Source organism: Mesoplodon bidens, assembly GCF_964165515.1.
Source record: "Mesoplodon bidens genome assembly, chromosome: X".
Classification (NCBI taxonomy): Eukaryota; Metazoa; Chordata; class Mammalia; order Artiodactyla; family Ziphiidae; genus Mesoplodon; species Mesoplodon bidens.
This window is the reverse complement of record NC_138163.1, coordinates 43,678,155-43,702,705: the sequence shown is the minus strand read 5'-3', so window position 1 is coordinate 43,702,705 and position 24,551 is coordinate 43,678,155. Positions and strand designations below refer to the sequence as shown.

Here is a 24,551-nt window from a genome sequence, read left to right as displayed (position 1 = left end):
CAACTGTACTTCTAAACACACCTGGTACATGAACCGACTTGATTGAATTTTTAAATTTACAATGACGTGGGCTTAGGGCATGGCCACTAAAGAAGTTACATTGCCTGCCTCTTCCTGGGGCTTTGCATTCAGGCCCTAATGAGTTTGCTCCTGGATCTGCCCTAGGTCTCCCTGTTGAAAAGCTGGCATTTTATGCTAGGATCCTTCTGGATTAATGAAAATGAGACAGAGTCACTCGTCTCAGAGCTCATCGCATAAAACACCTGCAGTACAGTGAACACTGAGCGAAAGCCCGCTTCTTCATATTTTCAGCTAAATTCCATTGCCAGAGGACACAACAGAGGAGCAGATGATGCTCTACTTCCACTCCCAGGACTGGCTAGGGCTTTTGCAAGGTTACTGTTCTCAGGGGGCCCGAATGATACATTCATTTCCATTAACCTCATCACTGGACACAATCTGCTAATTGGAATTCTTCTGAACCCTATTGTTACCAGCTTTAGGCAGGTGCACTTGCTGGAGTTTATCACAGGCTTCTGAAATTAAGCCCCCCATTTGTAATTAATGGGAAGACCCTTATCAGGAGCCGCCTCATTCATACCCACAATGCCGGGTCATAGGCTGAACCTCTCCGAGTGGTACTTCCTCACACAGCTAGCCTGATAGCATCATGTTGGAAATGAATCTCCCATCTTGTGCCAAGATTTAGTGAAATTGCAATACCTCTTTTCCACCTACTGGGTCTCCTCTTCCCCACCCTAACATGCTGGATAAAAATCAATGTTCAGTCTTTTTCAGCAGTCCAAGGGACTGTTGGAAATGAATTTCATTTCTCTGTATTACTCAGAAATGAAGAACACTAGCATCTAATCACGTCACATGACCAGCTGCCCACTCTGCTGAACCTACAAGGTCAGTTAGCTAGTAGTGGTGATGCATGAGATACTTTGGAGCGGCCATTGGTGTCAGATGGGAAATAATTTGTTTCCCAGACTATGGTAAAAAGAGAACCATTATAATCAGGATTCCCTGGATCATCTCAGCTGATTTCAAGGTCAAAGTGTATATAATTTAGATTGGAAGACTAAAATGGACAAAACGTATTTGCGGGCAATGTCACAGAACGCACCTGATGTTTTAAAAAAGTCAATATTTACATGTAAAAATAAATAATGTATGTAACAATGGCCAGCATTAGCCTGATTAGCAGGGGTGAATATAATACAAATGGCTACTGGTTATTGAGCACTTTCCATATGCTAGGCACCATGCTGGAGTATCTCATTTAGTCCTCACCATGGCTCTGTGCTATAGGCATAATAATTACCTCACTTTACACATGAGGAAACTCAGCCATAGAGAAGCTTAGTGCCTTGTCCAGGGTCACATGGCTAGGAAGTAGGGTGACCAGAACTTGAACCCAGGCAGTTTGGCTCCAAAGCCTGCCCTGTTAACCACTATACTACTTCACCCCCAACCAACGAAAGACCAACCGCTTGATTTATTACATCAACAAACAAATCTACAGTCCCAACATTGAATATTCAGACTATTAAATCGCAGGTTATACTGGATATTAATTAACCTCATCAGGTAATGTTCTACCTTAAACCCAGATAAATATTATATAGTATTGCTCAAGGTTTGGGAGCCCACAAAACCATTCTTGATTTCTCATCAGATGGGGGCTCTTAATTTTTCAAAAGACAGCAGCTAAATCTATGGAAAAATAATACATAGCTAACTCCATAGGTTGTGAGGGTTTATAATTTCAGAGTTCTAGTTGTAGGAAACCTGGAAAGCCATCTTTCTCAAATCTAGATTGTCACAAAGAATTAAATGAACCATTCCACACATTTTCTTTTGCAAAATACTGGTTATAATGAATGGTGAGGCCATCAACTCCAAAAGTAAGGTGAGTGTTTGGATGGTTATTAGAAATAACGGAAGAGGTAAAAGAAACCAAGGTAGGAAGGGGATACGTTATGGGTAGCTTTTAGGGAGCCAACCCTCTCTGAAGGATCCGTTTGTACTGTTAAGATATGCCATTTCCCAGGAAATTGTGAAAATGATGCAATGAGTTGGAAAACAATAAACCAGAGGATATAGGTTATTACGGAGATGGGAAAAATGTCAGAAGTAAAGGTCTGGTCGTTGTGTCTCTAGGGCTGCACAGAGGAAGGGAGCCCCAGTGTGCCAATGTGAGTGTAATTAGCTTTGCAGCCCTCTGGTGGAGCTTGAAACATATAGCTGTTTAGGAAAGCCATTGTTCTTGATTCTTTTTTTTTTTTCGCAGTACGCGGGCCTCTCACTGTTGTGGCCTCTCCCGTTGCGGAGCACAGGCTCCGGACGCGCAGGCCCAGCGGCCATGGCTCACGGGCCCAGCCGCTCCGCGGCATGTGGGATCTTCCCAGACTGGGTCACAAACCCGTGTCCCCTGCATCGGCAGGCGGACTCTCAACCACTGCGCCACCAGGGAAGCCCTTGATTCATTTTTTATAGGTCATCATGTAATTTTAAAATTAAATTTCTCTTGTAGATTGCTTTACTGGAAAGAGGTTGCTGCCAAGCTGATTTAGTTTTCCATGTCATTGTTTATCACCTGACTAGTGGGAGTTTGATAAAGATTTCTGGAAAACGCTGAGAACCCAGATGCAGAAACCTTGGTGATCCAACCAGGGCACAGGACAATGTGAGGGCTAGGGTAACCAGATTGACATCAGATATATCGCAGGATTCAATACAAATAAAGGTCTATTAGTGTATACTTTTTCCAGTGGGTAATGATCTTGATAGGAGCACATTTGCCAGCAACACAAAATCAGAATGAACAAAAAGAGGGTCTTTCATGCAAAAAGAGGAGTCGGGAACCTCTCTTTTGTTTTAAGTAGTTCATAGCCATAGAATTGAAAAGTATGTTCATTGCCATAAATTGAAAATTGGTAGGTATCACCAGGAGACCCGGTTTAGGCCTAGAAGAGCTTGAGTGATACAAATTAAGCTCAATTGGTCCTCAGAGTGTAAAGGATTATAAAAGGGTAATTTTCACCATTGTTCTCAAAAGCTGTGTAGGATAAACGTGAATAAAGAAAATGACCTAAAGTTAGCTAGTGGTAGATAAGAGACATTTTAGAAAGGTATAAAGAAAACCAGACCAGAAATCTAGAAGCAGAATTCATGTTAAATAATGTCAGGAGTATTCCCTTTGCCAATCATGATTTTCATTTCATGCTCCATACACATGCCAAATGATGTTTTGTTTTAAAGTTGCTCAGTTTATATGCAGGCATCAGACTGAAGCATTATATGATTGGAGGACGAGCTTGAGAGAGGAGACTGTGTCACATTCATGAAGTAATTATTGAGCCCCACCTTCCTGCTTCTCTCAGTTATCCACACCCAAGGTAAGCCAGGGAACTGGCACCAACCTCCAGAGGTAGAATACTACCGCTCAACAGCTATTTATTTATTTATTTATTTTATTCTTTAAACACAATTAAAAATTGTTAGACTTTTTTTCCTCACTAGTTATCTATTTTATACATATTAGTTGGTGTATATATGTCAGTCCCAATCTCCCAATTCATCCCACCCCCCTTTTCCCCCCTTGGCGTCCATATGTTTGTTCTCTACATCTGTGTCTCTATTTCTGCCTTGCAAACAGGTTCATCTGTACCATTTTTCTAGATTTCACATATATGTGTTAGTATATGATATTTGTTTTTTTTCTTTCTGACTTACTTCACTCTGTATGACAGTCTCTAGGTCCATCCACATCTCTACAAATGACCTAATTTCGTTCCTTTTTATGGCTGAGTAATATTCCATTGTATATATTGTACCACATCTTCTTTATCCATTCATCTGTCGATGGGCATTTAGGTTGACTCCATGACTTGGCTATTGTAAATAGTGTTGCAATGAACTTTGGGGTGCATGTGTCTTTTTGAGTTATGGTCTTCTCTGGGTATGTGACTAGTAGTGGGATTGTCAACAGCTATTTAAAATGTGGGCATAGTCCCTGAGGATGGAGGAAGTTAATTTTTCTTTACATAGCTATCCTTGATCTTTTCAGCAAAGGAAACATTATAAGGTCATCAACTATCTTCCATTTTCCAAGTCTCCAAATAGAGGTAAAGCATCTATCTGCAGGGTTGAATTTTGCATATCTGGCCTTGCTGGTTGCCAAAAACACCTCTAGACATTGCCAAACGGTCCCCCTGGGGTGCAAAATTGCCCGCAGTTTAGAACCATTAGAGTAGAATGTAAAGCAGAGGCTTGGTTACATGGCAGCAAGGCAAGGGCTCAGGCATAGCTACCAAAAATACAAGATTCAGAGGGGACCAGCAGCTTAGCTGACTGGGTACTGAAGTGCTGAGCTGCTGGCCTCCAGTTCTGAGAGTCTCTGTGACTAGGAACAGGATTAGTCCCAGAGCCTGTACTAGAAGAGTCACCCATGGGAATGAAGGGTCTTCATCTGGGGGTGGTGGTACTGAAGGGCTACAGTGGCAGGAAACTGGGCAGGTCATTATGGAGATGACCTTTCCATGGCATGGTGCTATGATTCTATTATCTTCAGCACCACTGAAAAGGGGTCAAGGCACATGCATCTCATGGAAGTAACATAGCTCCCTTGGTTATCATCAGAATGGAAACTCCATGAGTTATGGATGTTTTGGGAAAACATGAGACAAACTGAGAATGAACACTCATGGCAGGAAAACTTGTTTTATTGGTTGGTACTGCTGGAGACACCTTGGGGGAATTTCGTATTTAGGTTCTTTCTTCTTGAACTCTCTACCCGGAATTTCTGAGTGGCTTCTCTCAGAAACACCCATGCAACAAGGAGCCCCTTGCTCTGTAGCAGGGCTTGGCTAGAGCTGGGAAGCCTTTGAGAAAAGAAGCTTGAGCCTGGACAATGCCAAGAAGCTTAAGCTGAGCTAGCACAGACATCTCAGCAGGACTCTTTTTTCTTTAGCAGAAAAGCAGGCACCATGACAGCACACATCATAATGAGAAGTTGATTTTTTGGTATTCAACAGCCAGGATTAAATTCCTGGGTCATAGTAATAAATGGGGGCATATTTAAAAAAGAATACGTAACTTTTGATTGACAGGAAAAGTAGCTTAAATCATTTTGTGATTGAAACCGTGACTATCGTGTGGACATCATCAAGTGCAAGCAAGATTTTTTCCAAACACAGTCTTTGACAAAGTTTACTAATATCCATGTAATGTAATGCATTTACTCATATATTTTCCCTCTATTACATTTCGAGAGGAAAGACTTAAGAAAAATGCCGCCCCCCATAATTTCTCCCTCTTTCACACATTACTTTTAATTGTATTGCTTTGAACTGGCAGCTGTGTTGTCAATCGTGCCTTCTCGAGCGGATTGCCTTTTGTTCTTGTCAGAACAGACCAAGTGTTAAAGGAAAGGAGAAGCAGCTTGGTTGCCTCTGGCTGGAGATGCGAGAAGGGAGAGCTACTCTGGGTTTCTAATCATACTGCTACTGCCTCTTGCCTCTTTTTCTCCCAGTATGCTTGCCTGCTAAGTGTGGGCTGCTATCTTCCCTTGAGAACAGTAAGCTATGTGCTGCTCCCTGCAGAATTAGGAAAACATCAGCTGTCTTGTCCTTATTTCCCTGAAGTCAAACATGCCCCAAATCTGAAACTTGGAAAGGCAAAGATATTTTCAACGTAAAAATGACCTTTCAGGGCTTCCCTGGTGGCGCAGTGGTTAAGAGTCCGCCTGCCGATGCGGGGGACACGGGTTCGAGCCCCGGGCCGGGAGGATCCCGCATGCCGTGGAGTGGCTGGGCCCGTGAGCCATGGCCGCTGAGCCTGTGTGCCCGGAGCCTGTGCTCCGCAACGGGAGAGGCCGCAACAGTGAGAGGCCGGCGTACCGCAAAAAAAAAAAAATAAAAAAAAAAAAAAGACCTTTCAACCACTTGCAAAACATCTCCCTCTCTTTGAAAGACACATGTAACCAGATACCTTAGTGCTGCAAGGAAGTCTTTTCCTCTGTAGCACCTTTTCGGAAATGCAGGCCAGGGCTAGTGGAAAGGAGGCCTTGGAAGGGACAGAGTTCCAAACTAAATTCACTGCTGCTTAATTTTCTCCTTCATATTCAGTCAATAGGGGTTAAGAATCTCAAAGAGTGACGAAAAGTTGCAAGAGTGGTAGTGATCAAGGCTCCCAGATGCTTGGTTATTCTACCCCCAATTTCTAGTTGGGGAGGAAACAGCACCCAGCTCTTAGAGGGCTCCGTAGACACAGAGGATTGCTTGTCTATTGTCAGAAAAGAGCAGCAAAGTTGATCAGGTATGCAAGGAGGAGGCTTAGCTTCCAGCAAACTCTCCTTCATCTGTGGTCTCATGATACTGTTCGTTCATAAACTTGAGACTCTCTGGAGGCCCCAGACATACATTTGAGAATTTGGGGCAACTGACACTTGCACAGAATTGTGTTGGGACTTCTTTCATACCTTGCCAAGCTTTTCTTCCATCAAATTAACATGGGGGTGTTGAACTCTTTCAGAGGCTAGAGATTACTATACCTTGGATTGGTTGCAGTGACAGAAGAATGACTAGATGGCCACTATGTTTCAATTAATCCTGATGATTCTATGATTAAGTGGACCACAGCCAAACAGATATCCACCAGAACTCCAGAGGTTTTATTCTAGAAATGCATCAATGGCATCACTCCCTGTGGAGTTATTAGTGAACTCCCCTGTGGTTTCTATATATACTGGGGCTCTGTATTCTTGCCTCTCTACTAAACCAATTATGTGTCAGGCACAGTACCTATTTAATGTGGGTTTATAAAGTAGGTTTTTTTTTTTTTTTTTTTCTGTACGCAGGCCTCTCACTGCTGTGGCCTCTCCCATTGCGGAGCACCGGCTCCGGACGCGCAGGCTCAGCGGCCATGGCTCACGGACCCAGAAGCTCCGTGGCATGTGGGATCTTCCCGGACCGGGGCACGAACCCGTGTCCCCTGCATCGGCAGGCGGACTCTCAACCACTGCGCCACCAGGGAAGCCCTATAAAGTAGTTTTAAAACAATTTCAAAACAGTTTTCATTTCTCTCCACCGCTGAAATCATGGTTTTGGAATTGGGTGGCCACATTTCCTTCTTCCCCATCAAACGCTCCTCAGCACCTTTGGGCTGCTCTCTCTAGTATGGAATTCTTTATTGAGAATGCTTTCCTAGGTAGTTATGTGGCACACAGCAGGCTAAGAGGACGTACTCCTTCCTATTTCTTGACTCCATCTTTGCGGCAGCAGCAGTGGTGGCTGCAGTGGATTCAGTAGCCAACATACAGTTCTTTGTTCGTGTCCAGGAGCTACACACCCTAGAGCCGACTAGCCAGGAGACAGTTACTCAGATCAAGGCTCTTGGAGGCTCAATGAAGGGCATCACCCTGGAAAATCAAATGGTGCTCCTGGCAGGCATGCCTATGGAAGCTACCCTTGGCCAGCGTGGGGTGGAGACCTTGACCACCCTGGAATTAGCTAGCTACGTGCTTGGAGGTAAAGTCCATTGTACCCTGGCTTGTGCTGGGAAAGTGATAAGCAAGACTCTCAAAGTGGCCAAAAAGTATGAAAAGGAGGGGTGGTGAGAGGAGAAGGAGATGCTGATGGGCTGGGTCAAGTGGCAGATGTACAACTGTCGCTTCATCAATATTGTACCCACTTTTGGCAAGAAGAAGGGTGTGCCAATGCTAACTCTTAAATCCTTTGTGATACCGTTTTTTTTCTAACAAAGCCACTTGGTGCGGTGAAAAAAAAACTTTCCTGGGCTTCCCTGGTGGCGCAGTGGTTGAGAGTCTGCCTGCCGAAGCAGGGGACACGGGTTCGTGCCCCGGTCCGAGAAGATCCCACATGCCGCGGAGTGGCTGGGCCCGTGAGCCATGGCCACTGAGCATGCGCGTCCGGAGCCCGTGCTCTGCAATGGGAGAGGCCACAACCGTGAGAGGCCCGCGTACCGCAAAAAACAACAACAACAACAACAAAAAACTTTCCTATCTTACAGTTCATTCCCTCTAGGCATAAGGTGGGTCCTTGCTCCTCTGACCAGCTTACAGATGTTCAAGGGTCTTTCAGGAAATATTTCAATCTGGTTCTAAAGAAGCAGCTCAGGATTGAGTGTGCTAGCTCAGTGTTCTCGTTAGACCATAGTCTTCAGTCTGGTGGCTAGATTGAATTCTCCAATCCTGAAGACCAAGGGACATGGAAATGATACTACCACCTGAACTGTTTAGTTGAATCTATTAATTCAGGCTTCCTCCTAGGTAGTTTAAATGAAAAAGTAGTGGGAATGACCAAAGAACGATCTCCAGTTAAAGATAGCTTAGCTCATTCGAGTAGCTCCCCATCCCAAATAAGACCTATGGCATCTTCTCCCAAGTAAGTTCCAGGATCCAGAGAACGCTTTCCATTCTAATCAGACAAGCTATTACCCAGAAAATCTTAGCAATGATGGCAGAATATGCAAGCCCACTTTGTTGGGCTTCCTGGTTTACAAGTGGGAACCAGCTAATTTAGAAATCAGCAGTCTCTTATTAAAATGATGGAGACTTTAACACTGGAAGAAAGAAATCATGTTCCCAACAGGGAAGGTAGAAAACTAATGACAGCAAGGTTAAGTCAGGGCTCACCACTGTGTACCCCCTCAGTAGTCCAAGGGAAGGCTATTTGGCTAGCAAAAGCTGTGAATTATGACCACATAATAACAGCCAGGGGCTGTTGGTTACAAACTAAATAGGTTTGGTTTTTAGACACAGATGTGTCTACACATTGGCAAACTCTAGCTAAAATAGCCATATAGACTTTCTTTCCTTTGAACGAAGATACTTAAACACTAAACTGGAAACTTAAAAGAATGACGAAGCATGGATACTCTTTCACCCAAGCTCTCTTACATCAGAGAGACACACTAAGACATTTAAAGCATCACTTAAAACAACCCTGTACTTCTATGCAGAAAAGTTAAAAGATTTAGAATACAAATTAACTTTGGTCTTTGCTCCAGACTTGCTGTAAAACTCAGGGTAAATCATTGTTTTTTTTTAATACAACAGGGTGAACCATTTTAAAGAATGAACAAAGTGCTAATGGCCTTAATATACAAAGAGTTTAGACAAACAGTAAGAAAAAGATTAAGATTCTAGTAGAAGAACGGGTTAAAAAATTAACAGTAGATACAATGGAGAAAAGAGAGCCTCTTCAATAAGTGGTTCTGGGAAAACTGGACAGCTAAATATAAAAGAATGAAATCAGAACACTCCCCAACACCATACACAAAATAAACTCAAAATGGATTAAAGACCTAAATGTAAGTCCGGACACTATAAAACTCTTAGTGGAAAACATAGGCAGAACACTCTATGACATAAATCACAGCAAGATACTTTTCGACCCACATCCTAGAGAAACGGAAATAAAAACAAAAATAAACAAATGGGACCTAATGAAACTTCAAAGCTTTTGCACAGCAAAGGAAACCATAAATAAGACCAAAAGACAACCCTCAGAATGGGTGAAAATATTTGCAAATAAAGCAACTGACAAAGGATTAATCTCCAAAATTTACAAGCAGCTCATGCAGCTCAATATCAAAAAAACAACCCAATCCAAAAATGGGCAGAAGACCTAAATAGACATTTCTCCAAAGAAGATATACAGATTGCCAATAAACACATGAAAGGATGCTCAACATCACTAATCATTAGAGAAATGCAAATCCAAACTGCAGTGAGGTATCACCTCACAGCAGTCAGAATGCCATCATCAAAAAATCTACAAACAATAAATGCTGGAGAGTGTGTGGAGAAAAGGGAACCCTCTTGCACTGTTGGTGGGAATGTAAATTGACACAGCCACTATGGAGAACAATCTGGAGGTTTCCTTAAAAAACTAAAAATAGAACTACCATACAACCCAGCAATCCCACTACTGGTCATATACCCTGAGAAAACCATAATTCAAAAAGATACGTGCACCCCAATATTCATTGGCGCACTATTTACAATAGCCAGGATATGGAAGCAACCTAAATGTCCATCAACAGAGGAATGGATAAAGAAGTTGTGGTACATATGTACAATGGAATATTACTCAACCATTAAAAGGAACAAAATTGTGCCATTTGCAGAGACGTGGATGGACCTAGAGGCTGCAATACATAGTGAAGTAAGCCAGAAAGAGGAAAACAAATATCGTATAATATTGCTTATATGTGGAATCTAGAAAAATGATACAGATGAACTTATTTGCAAAGCAGAAGTAGAGACACGGATGTAGAGAACAAATGTATGGATACCAAGGGGGGAAGTGAGTGGTGGGATGAATTGGGAGATTGGGATTGACATATATACACCAGTATGTATACAATAGATAACTAATGAGAACCTACTGTATAGCACAGGGAACTCTACTCAGTGCTCTGTGGTGACCTAAGTAAGAAGGATATCCAAAAAAGAGGGGATACATGTATACGTATAGCTGATTCACTTTACTATACACCAGAAACTAACAGAACATTGTAAAGCAACTATACTCCAATAAAAATTAATTAAAAAATTAACAGTTGATTCACAGAAAAATAAAACAAATTACTTATCATATGAAAAGATGTGAAATACCACTTATAATAAAAGAAATTCAAATGTAAAACAATAATGAGATAGTATTTTTTACCTGTCAGATTGACAAAGATGTTTTAAAATTGATTTTTTTTTGCAGTCTGTGATTGCAAGGATGTGAGAAACAGGCACTTTCATATACTGTTGGTAGGAGAGCAGTTTGGCAATATATATCAAAATTAAATAATGCACATAATCTGTGATTCCATAATCTTATTACTAGGAATTTGTTCAAAGACATATATACTTGAACACTTGTTCAAAGACATATATACAAGGATATTCATCACAGCATTGTTTAGAAAAACAAAAACCAAAACCTAAATATCCTTGAAACAATTTAAATGTTCATTAATAGAGGACGGGTTAAATAAATAAGGCACATTTATATGATATAATACAGTATTGTCATTAAAAAGAATACAATAAATATAAATATCCTCACAGGGAACGATGTCCACAGTGCATTGCTAAGGAAAATAAAACAAGTTGCAGAACATTTGTGAAGAGATGTCTGTGTGTGTGTTTGTGTATATTTGTTTCTGCTTGAATATGCATAGAAAATACCTAGGAGGACATACCTATATCATTAATAGTGATGACTTGTGAGAGTGGAAATGGGATGTTTTTCTTCACATGCTTTTATACTCTTTTAATTCTTATAGTATTACTTTTATAGAAAAAAACTCCAAAATAAACAAATGGATGTGGAGAAGGGTGGTGGTGACCTTGGACCCTGATACTTGAATAATTTCATACCTCAGTTTAAGAGTTAAGAAATAAGGGAGGGGAGAAAGTAAATATGACAAATATTCATTTTGGTTGGGTAGACAAAGCCCAAACTGTCTTAAACACCAGGTGTCTCAGTGGGGATAGAAGCCTTCCCTCTGCAGGCCCACTAGAACGTGGGGAGACAACTATCTGCCTATTTGATGACAACAGTATGGATTGGAGGATTTCTAGAGGTCATTTTTAGCCCCAAAGTTCTATCCACTATTCTGATACAGATAATGGAGCTGATGATGTCACAAACATCAAATCACTCCAGGTTGCCCTTGAAGAGCAGAGGGGTATTTGGAAATTACACTCTCCAGCTTCAGAGGTATTTGTTATGGGTCATCACCCCCCTTTTCTTGGGGAGGAGGCAAAGGTGGTAGACTCACGAGAGATTTGTCATGGGACCAGCTTCTTTTCCTTCTCTGATTTGGATTTCTTTGGAAGGTTCTTTCAATGCTTTTTTAATATCTGGCTCTCGGCCCTCCTTTACTAATGGATAGGCAATAGCAATCCACTTGATAGCAAGGTGAACCAGGAAAATTTCCCTCATTCAAGCCCCTGGTAATCATGTGCTGATTACCTTCCCTCTACCGAGGACTTCAGAGGGCTGACATACTTCTTAGAATAGAGACTAGCTGCTGGATTGGGGTCGCTTAATCCTGCCAGAGGTAACAAAGTGTGCATTTATCGGTAGGTCCCTGAATCTGGGATGGCCCTCACTAAGGTGGCTTTCCTTCTGACTCCAGAGACTTTCTGCAGATACAAAAAAACACTTCCTTCATCCTGTCTTGTCTGGTGGCTTCACTATCCTTCCAAGCCTAGGCTCGATTTATCAGTGACAATTCAGCATGGTTTGAGGGGTCATTAACCAACACTCTTTCCTCAAACTATCAACCCTGTGCCTGTATTTTGAACTCTATTCTATAGGAAATAAGGAGCAACTGTGGTCATTTGAGTGACGTGATCAGATACCTATGCTCCCACATATACAGCACTTTCTTATCTCTCACAGCATTACACTTTGACTCATGGTATGTTTGCCTCTTCACTTCAATTAAGTTATTCAAAGGGACTTTGTATCCAACTGGGTGTGGGTGGCTGAAGGAGAGAGTGAAGATGAAGACATCTGCAAGGTTTCAAATCTACATAAATGAAAGGATAAAAGGAAGGGTAAAGGTGCCATCACCTGAGAAAGGATACACTGGATGAGGAAGAGGATTTGGAGGGCAAAATGAGGCTGGCATGAGGATTAACAACACAGACTCTGCTGCCAGACTGCCTAGGTTTGAATCCCAGTTTGTCCACTTACTAGCTGTATGAGCTTGGGAAAATCATTTAACCTCTTTGTGCCTTGATGTCCCCATTTGTAAGAATGGATAACAGTACTGGGTTGGCCAAAAATTTCATTCAAGTTTGTCCATAAGATGGTACAGAAAAACCTGAATGAACTGTTTGGCCAATGTAATATCCTGCGTCACAGGATGGTCATGAATATTGAATAAATTAATGTAGGCTTATGTACTGGTGCCTGGCACATAGTAAGTGCTAAATTAGTGTTTGTTAGTGTTTGACACAGGGAATTTCAATGTTTGGGGTACATTTAAAATGTATTTTGAAATTTTGAAAATAAATTATGGATCTTCTGATAGATATTGGGCTAGAAAAGGAAAAGTCACAGAACTCTGGACAGCATGGATATTGAAGCAAGAGAAAAGATAAGGATTTTGTAAAAGAGACTAAGAGGCAGTGGTCATAGAGGGAGGAGGAATCAGGTAGGCTTTATATCCTGGAAACCAAGAGAGTTGTCAACAAATGAGATTAAAATGGGACACACATTGTACCTGTGAGTATGGGGAGGGGTTGGAAGAGAGGAGGGAGAGAGTGCCATTTGGGGAAGAAGATAGATAAAAGGAGAGAGAGTCAAAGATCAATATGGTCAGCTCCTCACAGATATTTTTGGAGGGGCAGACCTGTCCAAAAGGCCCCTGGGTGATCAGTGGGTCCAACTTCTTTCATCCCACATCACTCCTCTCTGCCCCAACTGCCAATCAGAGGACTAGTAGCAACCAGCTGGGATAGTGGAGAGTGTTCACCAAGGTCCCACCTAAGGAGCAGCTCAGCCAGTGGCCATACACTCATTCTCCTTTACTACAACTGGGATCAGAGGATAAAGAGGGAGGGCAGATGAGCACAGGAACCCAAGAACTACTGTTTCTGATAAGTGTCAGGGCCCACCTCACCCAGTGTCCTGACTCTGAGTCAGGTATCTGGGGCCTTCCTCCATGAGGTTAACAAGAGTCCCAGGCATTGCTTTCATCACCAGCCCTTCACGCCACCACCTACTGTGAACAGGCCACCATCATTCCCACTACCCACGTCATTGTTCATTCACTTCCATCTGACAAATGTCCCGTCCCCTTCTTTCTTCCTTTCCAGCTCAAAGTTTATTTCTTTTCTCAAATATTCCTCCCCTGAAAGCTCTTTGTCTACTTGTAACCAGAGTGGCCTTCTATATTGTCCACATCACACGTTTTGGATAATGTAACACATATTTCCTTGCACCGTTCTATTTCTGTCCCATGTTTGTTGTTGGCATATGGAAAGGAATCAGTACAAGGCAACATTCGGTGCTCTGGGATAGGACAGCTGGAAGGAGAGATGGGAGGAGAGTGCTGAGTTTTTTTTTTTTTTTTTTTTTTTTTTGCTGTACGCGGGCCTCTCATTGCTGTGGCCTCTCCCGTTGCGGAGCACAGGCTCCGGACACACAGGCTCCGCGGCATGGCTCGCGGGCCCAGCCGCTGCGTGGCATGTGGGATCTTCCGGGATAGGGGCACGAACCCGTGTCCCCTGCATCGGCAGGCGGACTCTCAACCACTGCGCCACCAGGGAAGCCCAAGTGCTGAGTTTTGCACTGATATTTCACACTTGAACGGAGTTTGCAACAAGAACCATAAGTTGAAAAAAAAAAACAATATGATGAGGAGCCTGGGGTGAAAAGGAGACAGAAGATGGCTGTCCTCTAGATAACTGTGCATGTGAGGTGAGGGAGGAGGAGGCCTGTTATACACAGCTGAGATCCACCTACCCAGAGGAGAGGAGAACAGGAAACTCCCTAACTGGACATGTGTATGTGGGTCAGGGCCATATACAATCATGATCATGTGGCTGCAGAAAGGAGGCCCTGTGCTGGTGGGAACCCTGAAGCGGGATGGGGGGAGGTCAGTCATGGCTAAAAAACCTCATGTGTTTTTATTTAGTGACTTGCTTTTGAGATTATTTCATAGTATCTTCCTTGTGAAGTATTATGCAGCTAGCTCCCTTGGTCTACTTGGGACCAAGTTTAAATAATTATATTTTTTCTTTCTGAAAGGTAAGCATCACTAGCTTAGGTTTTTTGTGTCCTTTGGAACACAGGAGGCCAGGCCCACTGAGGGGGTGGACTAGTTGGACAGCCTGTGCATGTCTTTTCTCCCCATGAGACTATCAATGTCTTGAGTGCACTCACTGTATCTTTCATTTTTATCATGAGGCATATGATTAGTACTCACACATACTTAGAAAATTGAAGAGAACTAAACAGAATGAATCATTTGCTGGAACTTTGTTATGAATGGGTTGTTTTAGATAGACACTACTTGTAGCTGCTTTGTTGATTTTCAGCTTTGTTGTAAGTGTTACTGCTTCTGATGATTACTCAGAGGCAGTGTGGGGTGGTAGAAATAGTGGCTCGGGAGACAGGAAGCATTTGTGCCAGTTCGAGCTCAGCTGAGTGACCCTGGACATGTCATTTCAGACCAAATGATCTCTAAACCCTATGATTCTGCTCTGTGAGTGAAGTAGGCCATGTCTACAAAAAGTCAGCACAGGTACAGGAGAGGAGAGAATTCACTTTATCAGTTTGGCCAATATGATGCCGTGCGGTCATTCTGACATTTTCTTCCAATGAAGTGGCTGATTTATTTTCTTGACTTGATTGACACAACCCATGTTTCCCCCCTAGAACTTTGACTTTGGAACAAAACTCATAGAATCAAAGCTGTGACTCAGATTATTATAGCGATAAATACCTATTGTTATATTGGGCAATTCAGGCAACAAAGACTTAATAATATTTTGTATTAATTCTAATGATATGAGTATCATTATTGAATGCTATGTGCCACAAATTATGCCAAATGTTAAAAAATAATTCTCGGGCTTCCCTGGTGGCGCAGTGGTTGAGAGTCTGCCTGCCGATGCAGGGGACACGGGTTCATGCCCTGGTCCGGGAAGATCCCACATGCCGTGGAGTGGCTGGGCCCGTGAGCCATGGCTGCTGAGCCTGCGCATCCGGAGCCTGTGCTCCGCAATGGGAGAGACCACAACAGTGAGAGGCCCGCGTACCAAAAAAAAAAAAAAAAAAAATTCTCATTTAAACCTCGCAACCACTTATGATGTAGGTAATATTAACCCCATTATACAGATAGGAAACTGATGCTCAATCAGGTCAAACAACTTTCCTAAGGTCATGCAGTCTGAACTCTTAGCCACTATGTGCTAGTGGGTGCTTAATACATATTTAAAAATGAATAAATGAGATTAGCCAGCAGGAGTTCTCAGCATGGCTTCAACTAGTAGGAACAGGAACAGTACTGCCTCCCATGTATTGAGTATTCACTATGTCAGGCACCGTTCTAAGTAATATACATGGATTATTTCATTTAATTTTCACTAGAACTCTATGAGGTAGGCTCCATTACTGTTGACATTTACAGATGAAGAAACTGAGGTTTGGAGTGATTAAGTGACTTGTGCAAGGAAGCACATCTACTAAAACTGCTAAGACTCCAAAATCTCTGTTCTTTCTACTACTCCAGGCTGCCTGTAAATAGAGTGACTTGTGCAGTTCTGTTCTTTACTTTCTGCTCTCCTGTTGAGTACTTGAGATTTATAGGCTAGACACTGTAGGCCCCTTTTTTTTGCACCAGTCACCTTTTCCTAGGCCCTCAGTGTCCCCTCTACACTGTGCCATCTCTCTCTGGGACCAAGGATCAGATAGGGGAAGGGGTAAGTGGAGTGCTTTGTTGCTGATTTTCTACAATCTCAACACAAACACTTACCGGTGTTGTTGAGACAATCTCGCTAGCTCATCTGTGAGACCAATTTTAATTTGGAGCCATCTGCCACAGACAAATGAATAATTATGGCAGAGCCCAGAGGGGCGGGCCCTGGGGAGAAGGTTGGCTTAGCCTCTTGCCACCTGCCTGCATTGATGCAAGTGACCAAGAAAGAAAATTCCTTGGGTGGGCCGTTGATGCAGAGGCCAGCAGTTCTACCTCCCTGTTGCTCAAATCCTTAGACTCCAGTGAACAATGAGGGATGAATGTGAGGTCATGGCAGCAGAAGAGGCTCTCCCTCTCACTGTACTGGTGGTGCCTTGTGGTGAGCACCACTTGCAAGCTGGTCTCTCCACACAATATGACAGGCTAAGTCAAACTGATGGAGTGAAGCTGAAAATAAGTCATTGAACTCTGTCTAGCATTAACTTTTGTTTCAGAAGACTTTAATATATCTTTATCTTATTTCTTCCTCACAACAGCCCTCTATATTAGGTAGGGGTGGGTATTGTGAGCTTCATTTTATAGATGAGGAAATTGAGTTGTAGGGTGATTCTATAACTGGACACTTGTAAAAGAACTTATGACTTGCCCAAGGTCACTCTGTTAGCTACAAGCTGGCTAGCACCTCAAACTCCAAATTAGAGTCTATCATTCTGTCTTCTAGACCAGTGGTTTTCCAGTTATGCTTGCTTCTCAGGGCCAAGGAGTTATGGGTGTGTGTGTGTGTAGAAGTGGGGCTTTTGGCCCTGACCTGCACTTAAACTAGGGCAGCTCTGCTTGGGTCTGTTTGTTTTACGTCTCTGTAGGATTTCATTTAATGAAAGACTCCGCTGCTGAAAATGTTTGAAAATTACTTGTCTAGGCTAGTATTTCTCATTGAGAGTGTAGTGGGTTGAACTGTATCCCCTCAAAAGATATGTTCAAGTCTTAACACCTGGTACCTGTGAATGTGACCTTATATGGAAAAAGGGTCTCTGCAGATGTAATCAAGTTGAAATGAGTTAGTCCTGGATTAGGGTGGGCCCTAAATCAAACAGCTGGTGTCTTTATAAGAGATAGGAGAGGGAGATTTGGACACAACCACACAGACGAAAGGCACAGAGGAGAACCCCATATAATGATGGAGGTAGAGAATGAAGTGACGCAGCTACAAGCCAAGGCATGGAACAGATTCTTAGAGCCTCCAGAAGGAACCAGGCTTGTCAACACCTGCATTTCGGACTTCTGGCCTCTTGAACTGTGAGAGAATACGTTTCTTTTAAGCCACCTAGTTCACTGTACTTTGTTATGGCAGCCTTAGGAAATGGATACAGAGAGTCACATAGACCTCTTACCTAGAAACGGGTTGGGGGTGGGCTTATTAACATGCTGATTCCAGGCCCAAACCTCAAGATTCTAATTCTGTAGGTATGCAATGGGGCTCAGGAATCTGCATTTTGACAAGTTCTCCATATGCACAAAGCTTCGTCTTTGAACTGGTTTTGATCATAGACAGACACAAGACTCCTCTCTGGATTGGAGCTGGATTTGCACCCCCTGCTGACGATGCTCCTCTAGTGGTTCCAAGAGTCAGTGGGCCAAAGGTGGTAGGTTTCATGGACAAGCAATAGGCTGGTATTAAACCTTCTGTAGTCCAAAATTTTTTGAGAGACTACAGAGAATAATGAGAACTATTTAAGAGTGTTTTCCTCAAGGAATCACAAATCCCACAGGTGGCCAAAATCTAACCCTAAGGAAATAGGCTGTAGTGGTTAGGGAGTGGATGCTTCCAAGAGGGTCGGTGTTCTGGAGTAGCAAGAAGACCACAGAATAACACACATGCGCACACACGCACGGAGTCTTCTACTTGTTGTCTGGTGCAGTCAATTCTATCTGATAAAGCATCACCCTGTTTACTTTAAGATTTGGTACCCATTAAAAATGCAGGTGTCCATGTGAGTGATGATACTTGAAGCCAGGGTCAGCCATGTACGCCCAGCCTCCAGTCTTTATCTGAGAGCAGTTTTGATAGGCTAGAAGAGGAAGAAGAGCATGATGGGCTGGGGTAAGGGTACGGCAGAGGGGGTCTTACTGCCAACCTGAAGCCAAACTCCTTGCTCAATAAAGCCAAAGGGGGGACTAGTTTATCCACCCAAGATTGATGGAGGTCAGCTGTGCCCAATCCTTTGGAGAGCTGGGGGAGGGCCCCCATGAGAAGGGACAGGTGTTTGGATTCTGTGTGTGTGAAGAGTGCCTTCCTGAGAGTAGCCTGCCCAGCTGGACCCACGGTCCTTCAGGAGTCCTGTGTTTGCTCACATCCCTGCCTGCTCCCAGGTAAACAAATCTTGTTTCTATCTCCCAGAGAGGCAGGGCTCCAGTACTGTGGCTGCCTGTTGTTATAGTTACTGATATATGACTTACCACAGCAATTGTCAGAGCAATGGAAGAAAATGCAATTTAGTAGCGGCCGGTGGTGGGGTTTAGGAGAGAGGAGAAAGGGAGGAGAAGGCTGCTGAAGAGACTTGGGGATGGAGCTGATAGCTCTGTGGGTTTGTATATACAGTATGATGTACGGTGGACAAAGGAGGTCTTATATTGGTAGTGAGTCTGAAAGGACCTTGGTGAAAAACAGCCTGTCCCTGATAGCTTCACCCAGGTTTCATATGCCTGACATTCTACCAGTGGTGTTTCATTCCTGTGAGTTAAGCACTGCTTCTATCCAGGGGAGGTCATGCCTTAGATTGTACTTTCGAGTGGCTTTACCTGGCACCTTTCTTCCTCAGGGTTTTCCAGAGCAATGGGGAAAGATGGGAGAAAGGGTTGGCCATCAAATAAGGACTTGGCCTACTTTCAAAACTCAGATAGGGCTGCCATTGCTAGTCCCCTCTTTGCAAATTTCCTCTGTGCTCTCCCCTCTTTCAAAACAGTTATGAAGCTAAATGGGATTGAATATGAAAGTCCAGGATGTCTTGTCCAAGCAGCTAGCTATGTGCTTTTCTGGAAGATACACTTGACTCCTTCTTGTTCATCAGCAAGAATTTATCTATCACCCATTATATACTAGGCACTGGGTCAGGTGCTGATGGGGGATGCATGGAAACAGTTGGGCATTAGAGTATGCTTCACATTTAAGAAAGAATATAGTTATAGAGACTAGACATTTATACAAGTAAGGCTGACCAGTAGTACGTATTAGTGTATGATTGGTGTCAAGTGAAGGGTAGAGCCAATGGCTACATAATCTCAGAGGTGGACAAGATCATGGAGCAGAGTAGCTGGGTAAGCCTTAGTTCAGATTAGCACATTAAATCACTCAGACACTTATCAGGGCTCTAGGGAAAAGGGGCCCAGAACAAATCAGTTGTGATGGGGATGGGGATGTGGACTGGGTAGGGAACATGCTTACACCTCTCTGCTTAGCTATATATCCAAATCCTATAGGCCTGTCCTTTCCAGAGAGGTCATCCATCCTCCACTCATCTATCCTGTCTCAGAACTCCTGTGCTGGGAGTTCTCAGATTTAACTCAGACTTCCAGGAGAGCAGGATAGCCTAGTGGTTAAGCGGGTGGGGTTAGGAAATGGGCTGCCTGGGTTTGAATTCTGGCTCTGACATTTATTGTGACCTTGAATAACTGACTTAACCATCCAGTGGCTCAATTTGTCTCATCAGTATCATGGGGACAGTAATAATAGTGCCTGCCTAACAGAGTAGCTGAGAGGATTAAATCATGTAAAATGCTTAGCACAGTGTGGATGCATACTATTCATTCATAAAATAAATATTTACGGAGTGCCTTTGATATTGCAGGCACTTTCCCAGTGCTGGGATACAGCAGTGAAGAGAGATAAGGTCTCTTTCTTGGCACTGTGTTGAATGTTGATTTAGGCCCTTTACCCAAGGAACTTTTAATCTAGTGCCTTGCTTTCTGCTCTATCAATTCCAATTCCTAGTCTGCGAGTTATCAGTTAGCTTATTTTCATTCCTTTTTGTTTAACTAGGCAAGTATTAAAGCTATGAATTCCCTTTAAACCCAGCTTTGGTCATGTCCCATAAGATTTGATGTTGAGTGTTTTCATTATCAGTATTTTTTAAGCACTTTGCAATTTTGGTTTTGGTTTGTACTATTTCTACTTTTTAATGTATTGTGGTATTCCATGTTTGATGACTGTATTTTCTTTGTTCCTACTACATGCGCCTACTATGCTCCAAAGGAAGAGAGACAGTGGAGACCTGTCTAACTTGAGGGGTTTAGAAGGGACTAAGGGGGAGACAGGACTAGAAAAGACCATTAATGAAGGGTATTGAGTGCTAGGCTTCATGGGCTGGTTTCTCTTCTAATGAAGAGACATTGGAGTCACTGAAGGGATGGACAGGAATGACAGGATTGTTATGCAATCTGGGAAAGAATAAGTCAGTATCATTGTTCAGGATGGCTTGAGAGAAAGAAAGAGGCTAGAGGCAGGGAGTCCAGATAGAAGTTTTCATGGTAGTATAGGACAGGGATTCTCAAACCCGAGTGGGCATCACAGTCCCCTGGAGGGCTTGCTGAGACACAGCTTGCCGGGCCCCACCCCCAGAGTGCCTGATTCAGTCAGTCTGTGGTGGCGCCAGAGACTTTTGCCTTTTCTAACAAGTTCCCCTGGTGATGCTAATGCTGCTGGTCCAAGAACCACACTTTGAGAATCACTCATGTAGGAGAGAGATGATGAGAAGCAGAGGTGCGGTGGTGGGAACTGGGCTAGAGAGGAAAGAAAGTATGTATCAATACAAGATATTGGGGGCTTCCCTGGTGGCACAGTGGTTGGGAGTCTGCCTGCTGATGCAGGGGACACCGGTTCGTGCCCCGGTCCGGGAAGATCCCACATGCCGCGGAGCGGCTAGGCCCGTGAGCCATGGCCGCTGGGCCTGCGCGTCCGGAGCCTGTGCTCCGCAACGGGAGAGGCCACAACAGTGAGAGGCCCGCGTACCGCAAAAAAACAAAAAAACAACAAAACAAAACAAAACAAAACAAAAAATCGATATTGGGAAGGAAGAACTCACAGGGCTTGGGGATGGAGCATGGAGACAAGGCAGAGGAAGGACTCGAAGATGACTCCAGAGTGTCAAACCTAGGTGCCTCAGAGGACAAGAAAATCACAGAGGCAAACCCCTGAACGTCTAGGGGTGGAATGCATTCATATGAGTGGAACTGGAGAGGTGTGTAGGCCCCTGTATCCATTTGCATCTGTGCCATGGCACTCAAGTTGAAAGGCCTCCTGTCCTTCTTCAGGAGAGAGTGGGTGAGAAGGGGAAAGCTCAGGTCTGTGTTTGGTTTCTCCTTGTCCCCCCTTTCAGTGAGAAAGGAAATGAAGATATGGAGCAGGGTGTAGGGAGGGTAGAAGGAGCTTGACTGTTCTGGAAACAGAGAAGATGCTTTTAGGTCAAGTGTTGAAGGTATATGGGCAAGTACTAATAAGGAAAAAGCAAATGAATAGAACTCAGTGTGGGCCATGCGGGGTGGCTCTAGGATCCTACCTGAGATCACTGATGCTATTCTTGAGAGCAGAGGGCTGCCATGATAGGGCTTCTCAACTGCAGCCCGCCTATAACCTTCCTTAGTTTCAAGGCTTCTGACCCTGCGGTGCTCTGTTGTCCCTGGCTACCTCCCTGGCTGTAGGGGCTTCTTACCTGCTTCTCTCCACTGGGCCGCCTGTAGCTGAGCAGAAGCTCCACAGCGCCCACCACTTCCTTGCGGATGGCGTAGAGCAATGCGTCACCGACGTACACGCTGTGGTTCAGCAGTAGCTCCATGATCTCCAGGTTCTCATTCTCAATGGCAATGAGCAGGGCGCTCCGGCCCAGTGGGTCCATGCAGTTGATGTTGACATTGTAGTAGATCTCGGCCTCCTGGAGGGCCTGCTTCACAGTGGCATAGTCCCCCTTCTCCACAGCACTGAGGAAGGCCTTCTCCTCTGCAGAGAGCTCCGTCTCAGCCCTCACAATTTGCAGGGGGATTCGGTCTCTGTAGGGTGAGTAGTTGACCCTTTTGTAGTACAGCTGGGCCATGGTTCATAGCAATTTAGAAACCTGAATGAGGAGAGAGAGGGAGACCAAAGATATTCTTAGATACCTGCAGGTCTCAAGTGGCCAGTTATGGAGGCAGCCTTGCTAATGACTTGGAAAATCCTCACCTGTTTTTTTTTTTTTTTTGCGGTACGCGGGCCTCTCACTGTTGTGGCCTCTCCCGCTGTGGAGCACAGGCTCCGGACACACAGGCTCAGCGGCCATGGCTCACGGGCCCAGCCGCTCCGCGGCATGTGGGATCTTCCCGGACCGGGGCACGAACCCGTGTCCCCTGCATCGGTAGGCGGACTCTCAACCACTGAGCCACCAGGGAAGCCCCTCACCTGTTTTAAGGCCACAATCTTTCTCCTCTTGCAAAGGAGCACAGCAGAAAAAGCCCTGGCTTCTGGGTCAGAAAGACATGGGTTCAAATCCTGGCTTTACCAGGTCTGTGACCTTAGGTAAGTTACTCAAGCTCACGGTGCTTCAGTTTATTATTATTAAGCTTATCGATATTAATAATATTAATTGCACCAGGCTCCACACTAAACACTAATTCCCACCTCATAAGGCTACTGTGGGAGTTAAATGAGACAATGACTGATTAAAGCAACTGTCCCAGAGGAAACCTCCTGAGACATGGCACAAGTTAGTTTCTTCCTTCCCTTCTGCTGTCTGAAAATACTCGTGATAATACTTCTGACTGGTGATGCAAAGCTGGACCTCATGTTTGGCCAATTTCCTTTGGACCCTGGGCCTGTGGGCCTGTGCTAGTTTGTAGGATTACATTTGCAGCTGTCCCAGATGCAGATCCTGGACTGAAACACTGTTGTAGTGCTAACTGAAACATTCTTCTTACTGCTGCTCACTGGGGAAGGGGTATTGACTCCAACAGATTAAGCCACTACCCCCTCTGCCCACTCATGATTTTTCTCCTCCATGCTTCTAAACCAAGCAGCTGACAGATATGAGAATCTGTCTGATTCAATTATGAGAAGTGAACGGCCTGTTTTACATGTACCACATCTAAAGCCAGATTTTAACAGAAGTGATTTCAAAGCAAAACCTATTATTGAGTTCCTACAATATGTTTAACTTTCTCTGGGAGACCGAGAATAAAAGACAGACTTTGCCATTAATTGCATAGGATGAATCACAGTATAGAGCTCTTGCCTTGTAGTTTGCAGATTAAATTCATGCACATTCCTCATTGACTCCTTGTACTAGCCCTATAAGATGGGAATGGTTACCCTCCCCATGGGAGAAGATGAGGCTCAGACCCATTAGGTGACTGACTCTCCTTTCCCTTCCATCCTTGGGACCTCCAGAACCCTCTGGAAGCTGAGTTAGGATGAACCCATTTAAGTGTCTTTCATTACCAAACTGTTTTGCCAGCAAAAAGAAATGGAAATGTGATAAAGGGCCTCTTGTCTCATCTCCTGGATGTAAGAGAAGATGAAGATATGCAGCTTCCACAAACACTTGCCTTACTCTTCCAGGTAATTATATCTCTGCTTTGGCAGAGTGAGAGGCATATATTATACCAAGTGGCATTTGCAATTCATGTGCTTGTGATCTTCTGGGAAGTTGGTATTTGAAGGTTAGTGTTGCCTCTTGCCCTGAACAGGCCCAAATGACACATTTCTCTCTACATCCAACTCTCAGGAGAGCAGAGTGCTTCTTGGCTGTCTTGAGAAGCACTGATATTTTCTTGTGCTACTTTGAAGTAACTCAGCAATGACTAAAGGAAAGTGGCATTTAGAGGAAGCATTTGTCACTGAACAGCAAATTACTTTAATAATACTAATTGTAGAATGCCTCCTTGTCTCCGTTATAAAGAAAAAAGGGAGGAGAAAGAAGGGACAGTGTGACCTCCTGAAAAGAGACTCAACAACCCAATTCAGTTTATATTTATTTAATTAATCAATATGAACACAGTGGAAGCCTTCCATGTGCCTAGCACTGAGCTAGTCACTTTTGGAACAGAAGAAAGAAAGGGTCCCT

General features: G+C 43.8%; 1 protein-coding gene and 1 pseudogene across 2 annotated transcripts in view; one reads left to right on the top strand and one right to left on the bottom strand.

Moving 5' to 3' along the window:
• Window positions 1–22,564, bottom strand: part of TRPC5 (transient receptor potential cation channel subfamily C member 5) — a gene marked incomplete at its 3' end in the record, with an annotated part of 134,392 nt that extends 111,828 nt beyond the window's left edge. The window contains exon 1 of the mRNA XM_081221373.1: window positions 22,173–22,564. Coding sequence (XP_081077499.1) covers window positions 22,173–22,550 — 378 coding nt within the window. The 5' untranslated portion in view covers window positions 22,551–22,564. The remainder of the gene's footprint in view (window positions 1–22,172) is intronic.
• On the top strand, window positions 1,883–7,737 carry LOC308608798 (ubiquitin-like FUBI-ribosomal protein eS30 fusion protein; annotated as a pseudogene). Its single transcript has 2 exons — window positions 1,883–1,915; window positions 7,235–7,737. The product of its transcript is annotated as a ubiquitin-like FUBI-ribosomal protein eS30 fusion protein (transcript).
• Window positions 22,565–24,551: the final 1,987 nt, after the last annotated feature.